Source organism: Coturnix japonica, chromosome 9 (genome assembly GCF_054131305.1).
Source record: "Coturnix japonica strain WE chromosome 9, WE-NBRP24, whole genome shotgun sequence".
NCBI classification, from domain to species: Eukaryota; Metazoa; Chordata; class Aves; order Galliformes; family Phasianidae; genus Coturnix; species Coturnix japonica.
Window position 1 is genome coordinate 28868243 of NC_140671.1, and position 14880 is coordinate 28883122.

The 14880-nt window shown below is 46.4% G+C and overlaps 1 protein-coding gene across 11 annotated transcripts in view; it reads left to right on the forward strand.

Moving 5' to 3' along the window:
• Positions 1–14880, forward strand: part of RERE (arginine-glutamic acid dipeptide repeats) — a 142704-nt gene that overhangs the window by 90882 nt on the left and 36942 nt on the right. For all 11 annotated transcript variants that reach the window (XM_015882638.3, XM_015882641.3, XM_085509805.1 and 8 more), the window contains one exon: positions 2167–2265. In XM_015882638.3, the coding sequence (XP_015738124.2) occupies positions 2167–2265 (99 nt within the window). The remainder of the gene's footprint in view (positions 1–2166; positions 2266–14880) is intronic.

Here is a 14880-nt window from a genome sequence, read left to right on the forward strand (position 1 = left end):
GTACTGCAGATGGATCAGCACAGTCTGTACTGTGGCATCCATAGGCAGAACACTGAGATGCTGATGAAGTAACAGGGACGATCATGTGCTGCTTACATGGTACCCACAAAGCCACTGCTTTGCAAAGTGCCCCATTGCAACAGACCACAGCGCCTGGTGTGAGATGGGCACCGCATCGGGGGAAATTTCCTGCCCATTTATGGCTTTTTCTTTTTTTTTCAGTAAAAAAACATTCACTTTCTCAATAAAAAAAGGGTGTTAACAGTTGCACCAGCTAATAAAAGCCTGCAGCGGTGGGAGCAGATGAGCCAGGGTGCAGAAGTGGGCACTGCACAGATGTGCTTTGTTCCCTGCTCAGCTGCTGAGGGTTCTGCTCTGTGGCTTGGAACTGGGGCCTCTGCTTAAGGAAGCATTTTGCATCCATCCATCATGCACTTATTTTCCTTGTAGGGTCAGTGATTTGCTTTTCCCCTTCCTATCTATCCTGATTCAGAAGTCTCTTCTTAATAGGAATCACCAAGTCTTGATAGTTATTGGTTTGAGTGATTTACTTATTGCAGCTATTAGGGGTCTCTGAAGCACAACTGCATCCAGTACGAACACTGGGTGTGGAGGAGCTGTTGAGCCCCACAGGGCTCATGGTGTGAGCTGAAATGAAGGGGAAATAGGAGACCATGATGGTGTAGCTTGGAGGTGGCTCTGGGTGGGAGGGCTCCAATGTTGCTAATCACTATTTCTGAATTGGCTGAGATATAGGAAGCTGAAGTGAGCAGCAGTAAGAAAGCAATCTCATGCTATTTCTATTTGAAGCAGAATTCGGGTATAAAATTTGAGCCTTTTGACATGAGAAAAATGAGATTTTTTTTTTTCTTCTACTCCTGCAATCAGGTTTTGGTGTAGCTACGTTAATAGCGACAAAGTAGTTAATAGCTCCTCACTGTTCAGTAATGGTATCTCCATCCCTGCTCAGTTCTGCAGTCCTGGGAAAAGTTGAGGGGCTGCACTTGTTGAAATGGTTCCTGAATAGCTGCATGGAATAGCAGCATTGCAACATAGCAGCTTTTGAAGGGTGGGATGCAAAGGGCTTGGAATAAATTCTGGGCAAGAATAATAGCAGGAGGTAACCAATACATGGAGTCATATTTTGGTTACCCATATTTTAAATACATTTTTTGGGGACTAAAAATCTGTGATGTGGGTCAATAACTTTGGTGTGCACCTTGGTCTTTGTAGGGAAGTTTACATGCAAATCGTTCCTCCTTCAGGGTGTGGGACAGTTTCTGTCATCCCAGCAACGTGTCTTTTTCTTTCAGATCACTTTCAGGAGACATAGAGCAGGCTCCTGACTCATCCTCTGGGTTTCTTAAACCCCACCGTACTCGGAGGATCAGACAGGCAATAAATCAGCAGCCTGCTCTGTGTTTTCTATCACAGGTTCAGAGCTGGATATTCTCACAGTGCATTGCTGAGTGATTTTTCCCCCTAATGTTTGGTTGTTTTTTCTACTTCATCCCGATTTAAATGTCTGCTGTCTACTTCAGGCAGCGTTTGATCAAACAGATACCAGCTTTATGGTAGAAAATAAGGTACGCTGTAGGCTGTGACCATCTGACGTGGTAATGTCAACTCAGACATCCCTAGTTGCCTTCATGTACTCCTGTACTCATCTGTAGCAATGGCTTCTTTTCCACGTATGTTTTTCAACCACTCGTTGGTCTTTGCAATGTAATACAGATCTATCAGAATTGCTTTCTGGATGATAAACTTGACATTGCGTGGCTTGTGATCCCTCCTGTGTGCTGGGCCTTCCAGTTGGCTGCGCTGATCTAAACAAAACATTGCTGCTTATAACGCAGCTCCTTTTGGGAAATACTTGGAGGTTCTGATGTAAAAGATACGTTTTTAAAAGTCAACCAAAAAATCTTCAGCGGCCTCAAATATCATCAGGGAGAAATCCAGGAAGGGAGAGGAAAACATTCTTGTTTTAATGCTGTCTCTTCTACTAATAAAATGCTAATTACCTTCAGGTTGTTTAAATTTCAGTTCATATATCAACAGTAGAAATAATGAGGTGTAGAACATCCCATGTGGTCCCCTTAAGTGTTTTTCTCCTATCTCAGATCGCTGCTAATCCCACTGAATGTTCTGTTTGTCTTTATTTTTTAGCTACATGAAAGTAACTACGATGCTGGAAAAGCCCTGCAGCGCTTGGTGAAGAAGCCTGTGCCCAAACTGATTGAGAAGTGTTGGACTGAAGATGAAGTGGTAGGGAAATGAATTATATTCCTTTCAGCCTTATAGTTCACGTTCCTTCTCTTCTTTCAGTTTTCTTTCTTTTCTGAAGTTAGTTTTATGGGAAATGTGGCAAATAATTTGTCCACCGAGATGAAGTTTTGCACCAATCTGAATTATTGGATCCTCACTCAGTTTCCAGAGCTTCATGAGGATCCTCCTTACACTTGGAGTAGGAGGGGAGAAGGTTGAGTGACTTTACGAGGGCTCTGTAGGGTAAGAGAACAGCTGGAAAACCTCTAGGCTCTCAATTAAACTTCTGCTTTCACCTCCAGGCAGGCTGGCCCCATTCATTAATCGGAGTAGGACAGGAGGTGAAAAGTGCATTACATATTGTCCCTGATTTGGACCTGCTGGTGTTGGAGGAGGCTTACTGTGCCAGCACAGGTTTCCCCTGCACAGAGATTCAGTCCCTTTTTTCCCCTCATATGAGATATTAGAAATTGTTTCTTGATGAATGAACCTTTGACAAAGGACAGGCCAAAAGGAGATAAGATGAAAGGTAGGATCACACAATCACTATTTACGTTGAAGTACCTAGAAGCTGCCAGGCCCCAAAACTCTGCTGAAAACAGTGCAGTCAACTTATCCAAAGATATACCCAAAATAATGTATGGACATGATGGATCTGGGGTCAGTACCCAGTGCATGCAGTGTTATGTTCTTGTGGTTGGGAGCTGAAATCACTGGTGGATTTGCACTCATCCAGTGCTGGCTCTTCCCAATGGCTCCTGTAGGTAGTTGTGTACCCTCTGGGGAATTGGTTTGAGGTTCTTCTGCTGGAATTTGGGGGAGATGGTATCTGTGCAGGAATTCAAAAGGCAAAGGTGCTGCTCCCCGCGGTTGGTTTGTTCTGCTGTTTAATTGCTGCGGTTGCGAGTTTGCTGCTGGCTTAATTTTTATAGGTATGATATAATGCAACTGTGCTTAGAAAAGTAGGCTTGTAAGCAACAATAAATCACAAGAAGTTGGGAGCAAATAGTCGATTCTTAAGCTGCTGGCAGCGTGTAAACGAGCAGGTTCTGGTTCTTATTCCTTTGGACTACGTAGCAATATTTGCTGCATCTGTTGCAAAAACTGTGTTTTCTGGCAGCATTTGGAGTCCTGTTTGTCACAACTTGTGGCTGATTGTGAGCAGAGAAATGCTTGTGTGTTGTTGGTGCAGTAATTGGTTCGTAATTAGGCTGCGATGTGCAGTAAAATTGAAAAGCAACTCTCCCTTTAGACAAACTGTTCTGTAAGAGCCGGATAAGGGCAGGCCGGGCTGTGTAACCGTGTTGAAGCAGGGTTTACTCTGAGATCCAACAAAGAGCCTTTGTGGTTAGGAGAGCGCCTGAAGTGGTGGAGTGGAAGAGGATCGTGTGCCAGCAGAGCAGCACAGCAAAGGAGAGGATGAGTATAAAGGCTGAGAACAACAGCTTCCTAATAAGGCTGTCGGTCATCTTGTCACCACGGGGCATTTTGTTTGGTTCAGGACTGCTGGAACAAATACCTCAAGTGCTCTGCCCTGTGTTTGTACTCGCATTGCTCTGCCCTGTGTTCTCTGCACACATTCTTTCCGTGCAGCGGTTGAATTGCTCACTGCCAACTCCTCTTTTTCTGTGCGGAGTATTTTTCACCCTCCTTGTGTTTTCCATCAGCTGCACTATGCGTTGAACGTCAGAGCTGCTGCAGCTCAGGGGTTTTGATCAACGTTAAATGATAGGAATAAAACCTTACGAATAAGAAAAAGGCGAAGTTTATTGAGAAGTGAAACATGACTCTGAAAGTGCAGACCCTGTGAGTACAGAATAATGATCATTAACTCTATAAATCATTGTCAGTCACAGCTCATTTTATCATATTTGTTCCTGTTCTGTTCCTTCCAAGTTTCCAGAAACGTTTGGCAGCCCTCCAGCCTCAGCAGAGCCAAAGATCAAACTGTGCTCTTATTTATAGACGGCTAAGCTCCACCTGCAGAACTTCATAGCTTGTTTGTCCCTGGCAGTTGGTAGAAAACTCCAGATTAAAGCAGCTGCACTGCACTCCTGAGCCTTCCTGGGGCTTGCAAGGCAAGTTTCCTTGCTGCTGGCTCTGCAGACCTGAGGAAAGCTCATCCTGTGTGACACGCAGAGTGTTACAGCTGCACTATGCCAGAGTATTTTGCAGGAGAAAGGTGGAAGGCCCAGATCCAAACCGTGCCCCTGTTTGTGTTGGGCTTAATCTTTTCCTATGGCCCAATAGGGAACTGCGTAGTTAATTTCTGTACCTTGTCTTAAGCAGGCAGATACTGCACCAGTTCTGAGTTCCAACTGGTTATTGCCCTTAACTGGCACTTGGAGGGCAGCTCTGTGCTGTGTGACCTCCCCTGTTGTTCTCCTGCCCTCCCCAGGCTCATATAGTTGTGCATATGATAGCCAGGCTTTGTCCAGCACGGCTCTCCATAGTAGTCCTTAATAGTATTTGTGATACAACGCTGTTCCTACAGCTCACATTTATTGTAGTCAGCTTTTAACTATTTCTGTGGACCACACGTTGCCTGAAGGCTGAGCCTTTCTTGTTAATGAAGCCCACTTTGCTGCCTGTGACCCAAGTATTCCGTCAGAGCTGCCTCGCGGTGATCGGGGCTGATTAAAATAAAGGATGGAAGTTATTTTTGCTACTGATGAAGTGGTTACGGATCTTTAGATCAAATTAAATAGAGGATAAAATTTACCAGTGATTGAATTAAATGGAAGGCTCGGTAAATATGAAGATGGAGGCTTGCTGTCTCCCTTGGGTTTCTAAACCTTTGGCTATTTTTAACCTTCCTCATTCCAGTATGTAAATTCAGGGGCGTGCTGTGAAAACCAGTCTGCCCTGCTGCCTCATCCAACCGGCTGAAGCAACTTCTGCTCTGATGCATCTACGAGCAGCAGCTGCTTCCTGTTTGCAAAGCTGCTGCTCCACCAGACAGCATCCATCCCAGTGCTTTCAGTTTAGGTAGGATTGAAACACCCATGTTTGCTGATGTGCTTTCAGTGGAAATATTTCACTAGAAAACACGTCCTAGTGGGATTTCCACCCTCATGAGGGTTGATGTGTTCCAAAAGCAGCTTGCATCAGTCCAGTGGTATTCGGTGCAGCCCTGAGCCCACCATTGCTCCAGGTCCATGAGTGAGCTTTGTGTGCCCAGTGCTTCTATTCCATGGATAACCTATTGCTTACAGAGAGCATCGTGTTCATCTTCAATTCAGTTCATTCAATGGCTCTCGATTCTGCTGTGCTGTACGTACTGGGGATGGTGGCAGAAATAACCCAGTTCTTTGTGCAGCTGTTCTGCTGATTTGCTGTCCTGTTTATATCCAGAACGTGCTGGTTTTTTGTCCTGTCTTTTTATCAAAAGTAGCACCCAAATCGATATGGCTTAGGGTGGGGGGGAGAAATACAAATCAGAACTAAAAGAACCTCTAGTTTATTAGGTTTTTAATTAAACATGATGAACACATTTTAAATAACACAAAAGCCTCGGGCTGAGCTGCATCTAATCGAAACAGATTAAGTCACCCGTCCACACTTGGGTAGTTATTAATTCTGTTTATTTATGCATGCTTGCTGAAGGCAGAGTTCACTGCTGCCGCGTGTTGCAGTTATTGCGCAGGGAGGCTTTTGCTGCATGGAACCGTGCTCCTCATTAGCATGGAGATGTTGATGATGAAGAACACTGATGAGGCCTTTCCAGCTCAGGGTGGTGCCTTCCAAAGTTAAGGGAGTCCAGGGGATGTGGCAGCTCTGTTATTGCTTGGGTTTTCCTCCCTTTTCTCCTCCCCTCGGTCTCATGTTAAAAGAGCATAGGAAGGAGGTTTGACTTGTGTGTCTCCGTGCAGAAGTGCTGATGACACGTTGTGACATCCTTGATAATGAGCTTTTATCATGAAATATGCTGCCCTTTAAATATTTTACGTTGCTTTTGATGTAGAGCAGTTGAGGTAAACAACCCAGATTCCAGCAACCCCTTACGTTTACGGGCGGGGATGGTTAATCCTTGCTGGCGATAAACCTTAATTGGCCATGTTGGTGGATTTACAAGTTCATACATTTTAAAACATTCACACCTGGCTTCAGCTTAAAGCTCATTTGTCATAAGATACAAGCGGAGATCCTTCTGCCCCAAGTGCTGAGGTACAGCAAACTGATTCCCAGACACGTGTGTGTTTGTAATCCAGCAGAGCTGGGCAAGACGTTACTTATGCAAAACACACGTACTTATTTGCTTGGCTTTTTTGCCTCAAATCACCCTCAGATGTCTCTCATCTGCCCTGTTTTGGGATATCTGCTCAGGAAAAGCTCGTTTCCTTTGCTGGCTCCTTTGAAGCCAGGCTTTGCGGAGGCACTGGAAGATGGAGCTGCTTACTGGGGCAAAAATACCCTGAATTTTATTTACTGTTTATATGGCAGTTATAGCAAATGGAATTCATAGCGAAATCAGAACAGAGCCTCTCGAATAGCAAGAAGAAAAAGCTGAAGGGATGTGAGCAGAGCAGGCTGGCATTGCAGGCTGTGAGTAATGAGTGGACCCAGGAGGTTAAGATATCACTTACCTCTCAGCTTTAATTTTTTATCCACCAGGAGCAGAAAGCAAAGCTTGATAGTGGCCGTTCCTAGGAATGCTTTCTGATATCAGGACTCACGTGGTGCTTTCAGCTGGTGAGTTCATCAAGAAACTGATACTGCTAACACCCAAAACTCCAAACAAGCCACAGGACCTGTTTTAGGAAGACTAAAGGAAGTTGTAGCTGAAGGAAAGGATGGGAACGTCCAGTTCTTGCAGTAAAAAGTAACTGAGGGAGGATCAGGCTTTTCTGCTTGAGTTGCGTGCGTTAAAGCTAGCTTGCAGCTGAGAGAGATATGAAATGATGTGCTGCAATCCAGCCAGAAAATAACATGGTGGGAGATGGTGAATTGAGCTTAAAACCAGCTTTTTAGACAAAAGGCATCCATCTCTTTGGTTGTGATTAACTCGCATCAGGATTTGATCCAAGCCATTGTTTAAAAGGATCGATATTGCACATGCAGCACCGAGTTTATTGTCAAGTCCTTTCGGAAATGAGACAGTGAATTAAAAATCAATTATACGTGCAGAAAAGTTTGTGTAGGGCAATCAATTTTGTCCTTTTAGTTTGCAGAAAGATTCCATTGTTTAACCAGCTGTGAAGAGGAATGAATTTTAAAAGCCTCCAGCAAATGAGATAACCCGAACGGAGCGGGGGTAGGTGGAAGAAAATAATAATTTCAGCATTTCATGTTCAGCAAAGGCTGCCTTCGGGGATAAATCTATAAATCCCATCGATGACCTTGGCTTCAAAATGGGCGACTTCACTGCTTTCCTTAATCTTGATCTTTCCACAGCTGCCACATAAGTTAGCCTTTTCTTAACAATACCATTAACGGTTTGTTGTTTGCTTTAGCTGCCATATGGTTCTTGATTCGTCGTCTTTCTGCCTTTGCTGTGGAATATTTTTATCTATTAAGTGCTTACCATGCTGCTGAGCCCCCAAAATAACACAGCAAATATTTACACTGGCCACTTGCCACAGCTTAGAAAGCTGTTGGAGTGCAGGGCTGGGAAGCCATGGTCTGAGCTCTGCTGCACGCTCAGTACCTGGTAGGTGCCCGCAGAAGTTGCTATTCTGCTTTGTTTCCTATAGGAAGGTCTGTAATAGGCAAAGGACGTGCATGCAGCTCGCCGTTGCCACGGGGAAAGAATCTGCTGCTTGGAAGATTAATAAATACGACGGCGGTTGATTGTTGAAACCATGTTTTTCATCTCATTTTCAAGGGCGTCTTAAAAATGGAGATCGCTTACACAGCCCGGCGTCCTCCATCATCCTTCTGTGTTCATTTAAAAAGGAGAACAAGACACTGGGGGGACTTGAGAGATTGCATTTGTTCTCCCATAGGGCAGAGCGGTTATTTTATAGATGAAGAGGGCCCCAAAAGCTATCCCTGGTAGTTTCTTAGCAACGGAGCCTGAGCAGCACTCGGTGTCCGCACATGTCAAGCAGGGTTGTGTGGAGGTGTGAGCCCATAGCTGGGCTGGAACAAAGCGTGCTGCCCAGTGCTATGGGGCACACAGTGCCTCTGGTGCTACCTGTGTGCTGTGGGGCTCAGCTTCAGCTTCTCCCCATCAGGGCATGCTATGGGCTGTCTGCATGCTCCAGACTCGTATGCAGACTTCTGCCTGCTGAGAGATCCAGAACCTGCTTCCAACAGAGCGTCATCTTACATCCCCTACTTCCTTGGGAGGAAACTGAGGCACAGCATGGACAGCAAGAGCATCAGGAGGGGACAGGGAGCCCTTCTGTGTGGTTGTAGGGTTGGAGAGGTGGGTTATAGAGCTGTGCTGGCTCGCAGGAGGTGGTGACAGCCTGCAGTCCTGGTGCTGGTTTCAGGTGGTTCCAGTGGCCTTGTCATGTCAGTGGTTTGGTAGAGTGAAGGTGTTAAGGAATGTACATCCAAGGGATCCTTACCTCCTTAATACCTGACTGCCCTTATCCATGGATATGTTTTGACTACATTAAGTGCTTTAAGGTTTTCCACCACAGATGTGAGCAAATAGCACTGTAGCTTGGCAGAAGGATGGGCTGTGCCCTCCTCGCATTTGTCTTATGTGAGTGCAGGGTTGGGACAATGTGTGGTTGCACAGAATTTAGGAGGGAGGAGGAGATGGATGCAGTGCTGCCATGGGCTCCCACCACGTTCCTAATGGATTGTAATGGTGAAAGTGGCAACTTGTTAGAGCTGATTTTGCAGTCAGTGGAAGGTGTTGGCTCACAAAACATAGGAGACAGAAGTGTTGGCTTAGTCAGCTGCACAGAAAGCTCCTTCAAAACAGCACTGGAGGAGCAGCAGAAGCACTGCCCTCTGTTTGGGGTCTCAGTGTCCCTGGGGCTGTGATGTGCCCGAGGCTCCCACTGCAGCACAGCAACCGAACCTTGTGGTCGTGACTGATGGATAAGGGATGTTTGAACATAGGTGAGGTTATTCTTGAGGCACGCTGCTCTTGCTTAAGGTCTGATTTTGATGTCAGAAAAGACGGGTGTTTAACAGCTATTTTCATCCTTCTAGCAGCCATCCAAAAAAAAACCCTGCCTGTAAAACTGGAGGAACTTCTCCACTGTCACAGGATTTGCTGTGATCCTGCCTGGCAGCTCAGCTCAGCCGTATTTAGTGGGGACCAGCGGCTGTTAGAGAAGCAAATGACAGAGTTCTTCATCAAATCTCTATAGTGACATAGTTCTTATTTAAGGAGCTGTGATTACTGTCACAACATGGATGCTCTGTGTGCTTTAGCGCTCAGGACTTATCTTTCCCACACAAGCCTAAGCAGTGTGAATGCCAACATACACCTCATTTGCAAGTTCTGTTTGCGTGATAAATTTTATTTTCCTAATCTTCTCTATCAACAGCACCGACTTTTTTTTTCCCATATAAAATCTTTCAGATGACATAAAAACGCATTTTAATGAAGCAAATGATGCAGCTTTGTCTCCTTTTGCACATAAGCGGGGTGGCCATATTCAATTAGGCTGAAAAATGATCATTTGTTCTATTACGGGCTGTAACAGAGCGCGAGAGAAAACTGTGATCCATCACCAGTTGCTCAGCTTTCTGTTACTTAAATCACTTGCCATTCTGTCAGCGGCTCCAAACCCTCTATGGGAGCCATTATTTTATTTAAGTTTGTGGAGGTGTCACTTGTTTGATAATAGGCTGCTTCTGTAGCAGGCGCGTAGAGACTAAATATTAATCATTTGCTGCATCCATCCAAGATTCCTAATTAGTTAGAAGGGTAACAGCGCCAGTAAAGCTAATGATTAGACTGCCATAAAAGAGAACGTGACAGCAAATAAGGAGCTGATCCAGCGGGATGCTGAGCGCCTGCCAGTGCTGGGGGAGCTGCAGAGGTTGGAAATGCCCCCTTGGAAGAACACTGCCTCCTGTTTCATAGCAGCCAAGTACCTTTTCAGTGTTTATATCATCAGCAGAGAGGAACCTGACCAGTCTCTGAGCAGCTGGTAAATAAACTGCACCCCTGCAGTGGTTTGCTGGTAGGGGCGTGTGGTCGGCTCTGCTCTTCCTTCCTCCTTTCAGTGCTGCGTAAAGGCCACGTTGTGCTGGTGAGGGTGCAATCAGAAGCTGCCACTCCGTGCTCCTTGTTCAGCCTTGCTTTTGTACTCTCCCGAGCTGTGGTTTTGAAGATATTGTGGTGAGGACTCAATGTGCATCACGCCTGGGTTTGTGGTTTTGCTTCAGCTTGTACTGGCCCCTTGTTATCTCACTTGCTCCCTCATCCACTTGTGTGTGAGCCACCATCTGGTTTTTTCCTTCTCCTTTTGTTCCTTTCCTTGCTCTTTCCCATCACCCCCTATTCGTGGTATCCTCTCAGATTTATATGGCTTTTAGGCCACGTGGAGAGATCGACCAGACAGGAGCTTATATGTGTTTCAAAGAGCCAAATAAACATCCCAACACATTGCACCTCTCCTTCACCCCCCATACTGCAGAAATGTCAGCCCTAAAATCAACCCCCACGTTTTGTTACAAACAGGAGAAAGACAAGGGGGCACCTCTGTTCTATTGGGGTGCAGACTGTACAAAGGATTCCATCTGTTTTGGAGGATACCATCCAGATTTACTCTAGGAAGTAATTTCAGTCCCTCAGCACTGCTTCTTCCCGCCCCCCCTTCTCTTTACCCCCCCCTTTCATGGTTCCTTTGCCACCTTTCCCTTTGTTATCCATGTGTTTCTGGTCCTTTGTTTCCGATTCTTTTTTCTTTCCTCTTTTATTCATAGCTTATTTTTTTCATATTTGGCACCATGTTGTCTCCCCCTTCTCCCCCCGACTCGATGTTTTTATTCAGAGGCCCTTACACAAAAGAAAAGGGAACTTATGAATCATCTGCAGCTTTTTTAAGCTACTCTTACACGTTAGCGCCAAGATCACCGTGTGAGCCAACGTCTTCCTCAGTAATTGGATGGCTGTGTAGCAGAAGTGCATCAGTCACTCACTGTGATCTTACATACCTGGGACAAAAATGGAACGGATAATTGAACAGCGCAGGTTGTAGTGCGGGTTCTTGTGTCACAGGAGCTTACAAGGAACTCAATTCCCAGTGCAAAGGGTTTGTAGTTCTAAAGTGGGGGAAAGAATCAGTCCTGATAATTCAGCTACCGGTGTAATTCAGCTACCAGTGTCTGAGTTTTGACAGGAGCATCTTCATGCAGATTGTGTTGCCCGGGCTGCCTGCTGATTGCACCCACACCAGCAGGAGCTGCAAGCTGTGCTGCATGCTCGGCCCAGCCTGGCTCTGCTGATGGATCTGGGGGCTTGCAGACTTGCTAAATCTGCTGCCTTTCCATAGGGGCAGTGCTGTGTCCCAAGGCTCCCCGATGACTGCTCATTCACACGTTTTGACTAGCAGAGTTGTCATATAATAGAAGCTTCAGGGATGGTTGAAAACCATGGGTTCAAAAATGAGTGGTAATCTTGGATATCAATGATGACTGAAGAGCTGTATGAAATGTGGATTGTTCTGAATATGCCCATTCTGGTCTCAGGGGTTGTAAGCTTTGTGACAGTGTACCATCCTAAGTGTGCATGGAAAGCACTGAACAGGTCTGCTGTTCAGGATGGAGTTTGCTTTCCTCTTTTGCCCTCACCATATCTTTTAGGCTGCTATTTCCTACAGCTAGCTGTGCCATCTCAGGTAGCTGTGCAGTGAGTGGCAGTTGTATCTGGGAGGTTTGCAGGGGTCTTTCTTGGTGCTTGGACTCAGACGTGGGCACTGTAACAGCGAACGGCCCTGCTGTTTAATTATTTACTTGGCCAAGTCATCTGCAGAAATATTTGCCTCTCTGTCTGGGTAATTTCCTTGGGGATTCTTGCCACCATTTTGTCTCATTATTCTTGGATCTGTTCGGTGCTCTAAAGCATGGGAGCTCTTGAAATGGTTTTTGTTCATTTCCTCCTGTCATTTGCAGAAAGCCGCTGTTTGACGGCAGAAATACAACCTCCAGAATAATTGACAATAACGCTCCAAATCCCGGAGGAGCAATATTTCCACAATAGGGAACTTCCACTAGAAAGAACGTGATGGGATCTTGAAAGGATCATACAGCACATTGCAGGTAGTCTGAGCACAGCTTTGTGTGTGCACGGTGTTACTGACTGTACGGGGGGACAGCGGTGCCACTGTGAAACAGGGAAGGAGGTGGAAATACTTGGATGATTAAGTTATGCTTGCTTAGTGTTAAGCCCCAGGTTGGCTGTTGGCTTTGCAGCCTGGTGCCCACCTTTGCTAGTGCCTGGAGCTGTGGTGTTAGTGTTGGAGGTTTAAGTGCTGACTTTCTGCTACTCATCTATATTAAGGTGAGATCCTCTCAGATGTCCAATGGGAAAGGAGGCACGTCCTTGGGAAAAAGGCCCCGTCCCACTCTTCTTTGCTCTCTGTTTATTTATGTGATGTACGAGGAGCCTTTGTTGTGTGACAACTTGGTCACAACAGCTTAAAATAATCAGAGGGGATTCAGTGTGCAGGAAACGGTAATGGGGGATATAATCAGAAGCTTGCTGTTGTCTTTTGGCAGCAACAAATGGTGTTTGGGGACCAGGAATGTGAGCTGTGGTGTCATGGAGAGCTGGCCTTCCCTGTGCCAGTGCTGGCAGTCCTAAGTCTGGGGGCTTTTCAAGGCTTCAAGGATCAAGGATCCTTTCAAGGATCAGGCTGTGGCTGTGGATGAAGCAGGGATGTGACGTAGGAATTGCTTCCTGAGGATGAGGGCAGAGCCAGCAGCTGGGGAAGCTCTGCAGCCTGCAGGAGGTGGGCCCTGCTGTCTGGCACGGCTCCTTACTAACGTGGGCAAGCCGGCATGCCTAGTTTTGTGCTGTGGGAGTGATTATGCTCAGCAATACAAGGGAATGCCTGCACGTGTTACACGTCGCTTCTGCTCTGCAGGGCCTGGGTTGGTGGCCTTCAGCCTGTGCTCTGGGTGCCGGCCTGAGTGTGAGGAGCACGGCACGGCTGTTTGTCAGACAGCTTTGCTGGAACTTGGGAAAGCAAAGTCAGGTTTTTGTGTTCTGCTGCTGCATTTGTACCCAGCCAAGTCCTGATCTGCACGTCAGCATGACGTGCACTGCAGGCCGCCCTCAGGTCGGCTTTCTCGGTGTGCTGCAGACTTGATCTCATTTAGCAGATCACACTGTGTGAGCGTGGCCTCCCTGCAGCTCCCCTGTGATTAGCAAGCAGGCAGCACTTTGATTCCCATTGCATGGCAGCACAGACAGCCTGGGCTTGCACCCGCAGTGCTGCCCTGCCATGCAGCTGTGTGCAGTGCAGCAGTGAGGCTGCAGCCTGGAGTGCTGCTGGGGATGTGCAGTGAGACAGCCAGCCCTGGCTGACAGCAGGACTGCAGGGAGAGCAAAAAGGAATGCTTGTCGTTTACATGTAATTGATTTCTTTCTTTTCGGTTGGTTTGTTTTCTTTCTCATCTGGGCTGCATCACAGAAACAGCTACAATAGCATCAATACTGGGAAAATAAAGGGGGCCCTTCATGTGAGCAGTCTTATGTGCAGTCCCAGCATAAGTGGAGGGGTGGGCTGGCACCTCCAGGGCTGCATTTCCACATCACTGTAAGGAGGAGAGATGGGATGATGAATCCACTCTGACCTCCAGGACGGCTGCATAAATACTTTATTGAGAACTCTAAGTCAATGTGTTTGTAACTGGTAATCCCGCTCTGCATGCAGGCTCATTTAGCCAACTGTGTATGCAAATGTGCTATTAATGTGTTTGCATCCAGTATAAATATACAAATCTAATCTGTTTATATATGTAATTTACACACAGCTGTGCTCACGCTCACTTAATACCAATATTTTCAGCGAGCGAGAGGTATCATGGGAGATCTATTGTTCAAAACAAAAGCTACCAGAGCAGCACCGTGGCAGGGGGATCATTATCATTTCGGGATCTTTTGGCATTCCCCTGAGGGACTCTGCTTAATGACTTGCTGTCTGTATATGGCAGGGATATGGGATATGTATATGGGGCTCTGGTGGTTGCTGGGAGCCTCTGCACCTCCATGGTGCCCTTGTGCTGAGTGCCTTGCGTTCAGGTGGGTCCAGATGGGGAGGACAGCTGATTGTTTAGCACCATAAAGCCTTTCCGCTGGTGTATTCCTTGCAAAGGGATCACCTGCATGTGGCCCATGGGATGGAGCAGCCTCACCTCCAACCTGGGAGCCCCTGGTGCTGTAGGCTCAAGGCAGATCTTCCCTTAGAGATCTGGGCTGCCTCTGCTGGCTGGTGTGAGATGTGCACATCCCTTAGGTGGTTCCATGGCCTGGGGAGCTGCAGAGGCACTTGGGGAAGTCTTGTGGAGTCTTTGCATTAAACAAGTTTGCCAGCTGGGTGATTTCTGCAAGCTTGCTGTGAACTGATGTAACCAACAGCAGCACAAGTATCTAATGCTAAGGCTAAAATTGCTGGCTACTTCAAAATTAAATTTGAAAAAACATTAAGCAGAGTTACGGTAGTGACAGGAAACAATAAAACAAAGGAAGTTCAG